The 7743-nt window shown below is 46.9% G+C and overlaps 1 protein-coding gene across 1 annotated transcript in view; it reads left to right on the top strand.

The window, feature by feature from the left end:
- Nucleotides 1-27: 27 nt before the first annotated feature.
- The window catches only part of LOC117414045 (microtubule-actin cross-linking factor 1), a gene marked incomplete in the record, with an annotated part of 147779 nt that continues 140063 nt past the window's right edge, over nt 28-7743 (top strand). Inside the window, 2 exon segments of the mRNA XM_059000381.1 lie at nt 28-251; nt 1341-1554. Of these exon segments, the coding sequence (XP_058856364.1) occupies nt 1350-1554 (205 nt within the window).

Genomic DNA, 7743 nt, shown 5'->3' on the forward strand with positions numbered 1-7743 from the left:
CCCCTTTGCGATCTGGAAAGGAAGAGAGAGAGAGAGGAGAGACGGGAGGGAGGAGAGACAGACAGCCATTGCCGAGGCTATCTGAAGCAGGCTCACAGTACCCCTAAAGCCAGTTTCGTCTAGGGCCTGTCAGTGGAATACATCTTCGAGAACAGAAGAGAGCAGGAGAGAGGAGAGGAGAGGAGAGGAGGGAGGAGAGGCAGATCAATACAAGCGTCTCATCAAATTCTCCATCGCTGTGCTCTCTGAGGGTAAGCGCTGTTAGCTGACAAAAAGACAATACATACGTAGCTAGAAGCCATGTAGATTGATGGCAATGCCTCTGTTTATTCATTCTGTATTTTAAAATACCATACCGGGGTACATTAATAACAAACACATCGAATACACCCGCACCCACCCGAACAATGAGTGCAGTACAAGACGTGTGCGTGTGCGTGTGCGTGTGCGTGTGCGTGTGCGTGTGGGCGCGTTAGCATTGCACATGTATTGATAATGTTATAAAATTTCAGAGCCTGTGTTCTTTTATGTGTCAACAATACTGCTACAACTAATACTACTAATAATACTAATAATAATAATACTGAGACAAGCACACGTTTATAAGAGTCTTTGTGTGCTTCTATGAGCGAAAGAAACCCTCCTGAAAGACACTGTGTGAGATCATAAACACACGCAAACGACACATTTCAGGAGGAACCGAGGCTGCGATGGGACAGGGCTAGCGACGCGGAGACCACGTGACTGATTTGCTGTTCGCGTTGTGATGGATCATGTCCGATTCGGGACCCCCAGGGAGGTTCCGCAGCATTTCTCTGAATCGCTGATTCCTCAATCAAACCCACTGACAGGGTGCTTATCGTGCATTATAAATACACGGAGCATTGCATCGCCCTTATGCATTATAAATACACGGAGCATTGCATCGTCCTTATCATGCATTATAAATACATTGAGCATTAAATACATTGAAGTGCTCCGGAGAAATGCTGTGTAACAGTGTGCATGGAGATCGATAGGAAGATAATAGTGGCTGTCTGGCTGAATCCCTGAGTGCAGCAGCGAGGGACACACAGACTCAAAACCCGACAGCAAAGCAGAAACCGAGCCGGTACTGTCAATGCATTACAGCGAGATTCTGTGAGGCAGTCTGCTTCAAAAACAGTGGAAAGGACAGTGTGTGTCTGTATGTGTGTATGTGTGCATGTGTGTATCTGTGTGTGTGTTTGCGTGTGTGTGTTTGCGTGCGTGCGTGCTGGTTCTGTATAAAGGGCTAGTCCTCTCTGCTGGGTCGTATTGCTGTATTGTAACGGGTGCCCCTTGCTCTCGTCTCGTTGCAGCCTCGCACCATGTCCTCTTCGGACGAGGAGACGCTGAGCGAGCGCTCCTACCCCAGCGAGCGCTCCGGCAGCCTCTCCCCCTGCCCCCCCGCCGGCTCCCAGGGGCCCCCCGGGGACACACTGCCCTGGAACCTGGCGCGACACGAGAGGCGCAAGAGGACGAGCCAGAACAGCGTGTTGGACCCCGCGGAGAGAGCGGTGGTGAGGGTGGCAGGTAAGACAAGCCAAAACCTGCTAAACCTTCTCATGTTCACATAGCAAATCCTACAACTTCAAGAGAAAGGGTTTGAGCAGGCAGCTGTGCACAAAGGCAGGCTGCTTTCTGTCTCGGTGTCTGAATTTAGAAACTCGGCTGATCCAGCGCTTTCTCTATCCGGGGCTCGTGGGGGGGTTGCAGTATTTTCTTTTTTCATTGTTATATTTTGCGAAAGTAAAGCAGCTGTCTTCACGCCTCAGTCTTATTTAAAAGGAAAAACACGGGCAGCAGCATTTTATAAATATTAATGAGAGGTGCTTTAGTGCTTTGAAGTTTAGAAACTTTGAAACGCAGAGTTTGAGATTCGCATGGCTATAGAAAGACTCTCTTCAGTTACATATTCCGAGGTTTTTATTTAGCAGACACCTTTATCCAAGGCGACTTACAGAGGCTAGGGTGTGTGAACTATGCATCAGCTGCAGAGTCACTTACAACTACGTCTCACCCGAAAGACGGAGCACAAGGAGGTTAAGTGACGCTCAGGGTCACACAATGAGTAAGTGACTGAGGTGGGATTTGAACCGGGGACCTCCTGGTTACAAACCCGTTTCTTTAACCACTGGACCACACAGCCTCGATTACACAGGTGCGAGTGCAGAATAAACACTGAACTCTCACACACACAGTGCAGAATAAACACTGAACTCTCACAGTGCAGAATAAACACTGAACTCACACACACAGTGCAGAATAAACACTGAACTCTCACACACACAGTGCAGAATAAACACTGAACTCTCACACAGTGCAGAATAAACACTGAACTCTCACGCACACAGTGCAGAATAAACACTGAACTCTCACACACAGTGCAGAATAAACACTGAACTCTCACACACAGTGCAGAATAAACACTGAACTCTCACACACAGTGCAGAATAAACACTGAACTCTCACACACACAGTGCAGAATAAACACTGAACTCTCACAGTGCAGAATAAACACTGAACTCACACACACAGTGCAGAATAAACACTGAACTCTCACACAGTGCAGAATAAACACTGAACTCTCACACACACAGTGCAGAATAAACACTGAACTCTCACACACAGTGCAGAATAAACACTGAACTCTCACACACAGTGCAGAATAAACACTGAACTCTCACACACAGTGCAGAATAAACACTGAACTCTCACACACACAGTGCAGAATAAACACTGAACTCTCACAGTGCAGAATAAACACTGAACTCACACACACAGTGCAGAATAAACACTGAACTCTCACACAGTGCAGAATAAACACTGAACTCACACACACAGTGCAGAATAAACACTGAACTCTCACACACAGTGCAGAATAAACACTGAACTCTCACACACAGTGCAGAATAAACACTGAACTCTCACACACAGTGCAGAATAAACACTGAACTCTCTCACACAGTGCATAATAAACACTGAACTCTCTCACACAGTGCAGAATAAACACTGAACTCTCAACACAGTGCAGAATAAACACTGAACTCTCTCACACACAGTGCAGAATAAACACTGAACTCTCACACACAGTGCAGAATAAACACTGAACTCTCACACACAGTGCAGAATAAACACTGAACTCACACACACAGTGCAGAATAAACACTGAACTCACACACAGTGCAGAATAAACACTGAACTCTCTCACAGTGCAGAATAAACACTGAACTCACACACACACTGCAGAATAAACACTGAACTCACACACACACAGTGCAGAATAAACACTGAACTCTCTCACACACAGTGCAGAATAAACACTGAACTCTCTCACACACAGTGCAGAATAAACACTGAACTCTCTCACACAGTGCAGAATAAACACTGAACTCTCAACACAGTGCAGAATAAACACTGAACTCTCACACACAGTGCAGAATAAACACTGAACTCTCCCTGGCTGAAGGACCTAAAGCCAGCAGGAGAGGCTGCCCCGTTCACGTGCCTGCAGATTTATTTTGAAGCTGGGAGGACAGCCCTCCTGCTGATAGTGTCTTGTCACTATGGTTACCTAGGCAATGGGTATTCGTGTTGCCATGGCTACAGGGCTGGAATCTCTGAGGTGATAGAGAGGGGAGGTAGCAAGAGGAGAGGGAAAGGCAGTGGATTTTCATACTGGTGATTCTGAAGTCAGACAGACAGCTGCTGCACCCTCGAGGTAGAAATACAGCATTGCTCTCTCCTTGTCTTCAGATCCTGCTGCTGCTATGCTGTCAGTGAGACAGTGTGTGTGAGTGAGGCAATGTGTGTGTGTGTGTCAGTGAGACATTATGTGTGTGTGTCAGTGAGACAGTGTGTGTGAGTGAGACAGTGTGTGTGTGTGTGAGTGAGACAGTGTGTGTGTGTCAGTGAGGCAGTCCCCCAAAACATATCACTTACATCTTTAACATCATCATCATATTATTAGTAGTATTATTAATTTCTTAGCAGATGCCCTTATCCAGGACGACTTACAATTGTTACAAGATATCACATTATTTTTACATACAATTACCCATTTATACAGTTGGGTTTTTACTGGAGCAATCTAGGTAAAGTACCTTGCACAAGGGTACAGCAGCAGTGTCCCCCACCAGGGATTGAACCCACGACCCTCCGGTCCAGAGCCCTAACCACTACTCCACACTGCTGCCCTAGTAGTAGTATTGTTATTATTATATTATTAATGACCTCTTTAATTAGGCGATTGTTTTTCTCACAAAGTTGCATGAGAAGTATCCCAGACCTTTCTGAAGAACATTCACATTGTCAAATCTATTCTACTGCGGCAGTTTGAACTGCAAACGATGCTGCTGTAATAAAGGCGCCAGGAGCCTTGCAGGGTGTGAAGTGTCCCAGCAGATGGCGCCACAGCGCGGAAATACCTGTAGTAAAAAAAAAAATTGCAGTTCATAAAAATATCCACCAGATGGCGGCCGAGCTCCACGGTTCTTGTGCCGGTGCGTGTGTGTGTGTGTCCCGATAATGACCTGCTACCGCTGGGTGTGCTGAAGCGATGCTCCTAGCTTGCAAGATGGAAGGGGATGTGGGAGGAAGGAAGAAAGAATAGCGAAACCTGATCACCCAGCAAAAGAGAGAGAGAGAGGCTGGGAGGCGCTGTCCGCCACCACACCACAGCACACAGGGCAGGAGCGCAGTCAGCAGCCATTGCATTGAATTTGCATGGGTCGGATTAAGAAGCTGCACAGTTTTCCATCGGTCGCGTTGAGCTGGGAACGGAAACCGCACAAAGAAACCGGGAGCTCAGATAGACTGGATCGCTACGTCATCGAGAGACAGTAAACGTGTGTTAGCATAGAGCCCGCATTCCAGAAAGCAGGGGCGCAGTGTGATGGGATAGGACCGGTGCGCATTTCAACCCTTATACTAGAGACACACACACACACACATATATCTGAATTACAAACAACAACAAGACAACAGGGGGGACAGATAATAACAACAACAGCAACTGGGAACATCCGTGTTTATTGACTTTGCTGGAGAAGAACACAGCGAACATGTTGTTTTTAAAAGCGTGACTTACTGGTTTATGTTTTAAATGATCTCCAGTATAAATAAATATAGAGAGACTGGGAGACTGAAAGAACACCATTGTGGATGGTATTGCTACCTGGACTGATCCCTGCATCTCCTCCCCCGTGTGTGATTAATACAATTTGAGAAACCTGGACGAAGGAGAAACTGCTGTTTTTTTTAAATATATATAATTTGTTCTAAGTTAGCGGCGCGACTCGGAGCCGGGAGCCGAGTTTGGAAGCACCATGGCCGGCTACATTCCCGGGCTGCTCCCGACGAATCATTCCCAGGAAAAGGAATTTGTCCAAGCGTACGAGGATGTGCTGGAGCGCTACAAAGGTAAGATTGAACCCGAGGAAACATCCATAACAATAACAACAACTACAGCACAGGTAACCATCGCTGACATGAAATACGCGTCCCTGCCGGCCCGGTGCAGCACAAGCGGGTGTGCTGGGTGTGATCACTTACAGGTCCAAACGGAACCGCTTTCCTCGCTGTTAACAGGACGCGGTGCTGCAGACCGCAGGATTGATGTCTCTGTTAGCTGCGTGTCCACAGCACGGTTCTGCACTCCTGTGTAATTGGATGCTCTCTCTCTCTCCGGTGTTGTTTTTGTGGTGCCGGCGGTGAATGAGAGAATTCAGCTTTGAATTTACAGTATTGTTTGTTTTATATAAACTACTGGAAGCCCCCCCCCGCCCCAATTTGTTTTTTGTTCCAGGGATAAGTCTTGCCCTTGTAGAAGTGATCAACAGGAAATACTTGAAAGTCAAACGTCAAAAAACAAAGACATACCGGGAGAGGGAGAGGGAGAGTTCATAATGTTTGTCATGTTTATATTGTTATTATATAACTTTCACAGTAGTTTTGAACTGCTTTGGCAGGCCCACCAGTGTTGCCATGCCAATGAAGCAGCTTTGAATTTGAATTTGAGGGGGGGGGGGGGGGGGGGGTCGTGTATTTGTGAATCGGAAATGCTTCATAATGCAGCGTCTGTGTTCATATAGCGGTGTTTTTTTGTCGGGTGTTTCCTGGGACGCGTTTAGTTTCCTATCCGGTCACATCCCAGCTCGGTTTGGATTGTAATGTGACGCAAGCGGTGGAGACTTCGCTCCACAGTAACCGGTACCGGAGGAGGAGGAGGAGGAGGAGGAGGAGGAGGAGGAGGAGGAGGAGGAGGAGGAGGAAGGGAGTGGAGAGATTCATCATGCTGATTTAACAACTCGTACTTCCTGCGCCGACAATATTCACGCTTCAAAACTGTGATCACTTGTAATGGTTCAGCAGTATTATTACTTATTATTACTATAACGTATTTAAAAAAGTGCCTGGTCAAAAGTCACGTGGAAAAACCTTTTTTTTGGAACAAATTTCTATCTATCTATCTATCTATCTATCTATCTATCTATCTATCTTTATATTTTACTGTATAAAAATGTAAAATACAAACAGGGTGGGGATCAATTTCCTTTTCAGTTCCAGGTCCGTTTGCAATTCTTTTTTTAAATTGGTTCCCAGTTGTCTTTGAACCCATTGCCGTGTCTTCAAAGGGACTCTCTGAAGGAAGGGGACAGGGGGAGGGACTCGACCCTGACGGTACAGAGCGCCCCAGCACTGGATGCATGCCTCGCGCTCCGCTCGCCTCGCTCCGCTCGCCTCTGCGCCGCTCTCCGGTCGCTGGGTGCTGTTTTGGGGTCGGTCTGCTTGTATTAACGCGACACACTTTCCTGGTGCCAGCCTGTCTGTCTCCTTGTCTTTCAGAACACAGAGTTCTGGTGCCAGGCCCCGGAGTTGCATGTTGTGCTCCTTTTGCTTGAGAGTTTGACTTTGAAAATCAGAGCAAGTCGCGGAGTGTGGAAAATACCCTGATAACCGGGGTTGTGTGTCACTGTGTGTTTAGTTTTGTATCTAGTGTACACAATGCTTTGAAGCAGAGATCAGCCGTCGTCCTCCTCGCATTGTTCAGTTTGATCCCAGCAGCATGACACGGACACACAAAACGCAGGCTCCTGAGTTATTGATACTTCCCACCCTGGGTCATGTTTAACATGAAAGAGGCGAAGGTTGTGAACGGACAGTCGCCTTGTCGTGTTGAGTTGCATTCCTGCTGTTGTTTTTCTTTGTGAGTTCGGGGATGTGTTTTATCTGGGTGTGTAAGACTGATCATGTCACCAGAAAGCTGTCTCTTTGCTCCTGTGCTTTTTGTCCTGCTAATAATGACCCTGTAAAGTGTGTGGAATCTCCAGAGCCACCTTCAGGGAGCTGCATTGAAGCTGCAGCAGCAGTTCTGTAAGGACTCAGCTCAGTGATTTGTTATTCAAATAGGAGACGACGCCTGAGAGAGACACACAGATACAGACACGTCCCTCGGATGAGACGTCAAACAAACGAGCTCCTATTGGAAGTGACTCTGCAGCAGCAGTTGTTGATGATTCATAGTTCACCCCCCTGTAAGTCGCTTTGGATAAAAGCATCTGATAAATGACTGATTAATAACAGAAAGACACAGAGAGAGAGACGGAGACGCACACAGATGGGGATATCAGCCACGGCTCGGGCTATTTGAGAAGTGGTCAGATGAAAGCGAGTCTTCATGAGAGAGCTGTGATTGTTTTGTTCAGTAAGCAGGATGCTGGT

Source organism: Acipenser ruthenus, chromosome 25, assembly GCF_902713425.1.
Source record: "Acipenser ruthenus chromosome 25, fAciRut3.2 maternal haplotype, whole genome shotgun sequence".
Classification (NCBI taxonomy): domain Eukaryota; kingdom Metazoa; phylum Chordata; class Actinopteri; order Acipenseriformes; family Acipenseridae; genus Acipenser; species Acipenser ruthenus.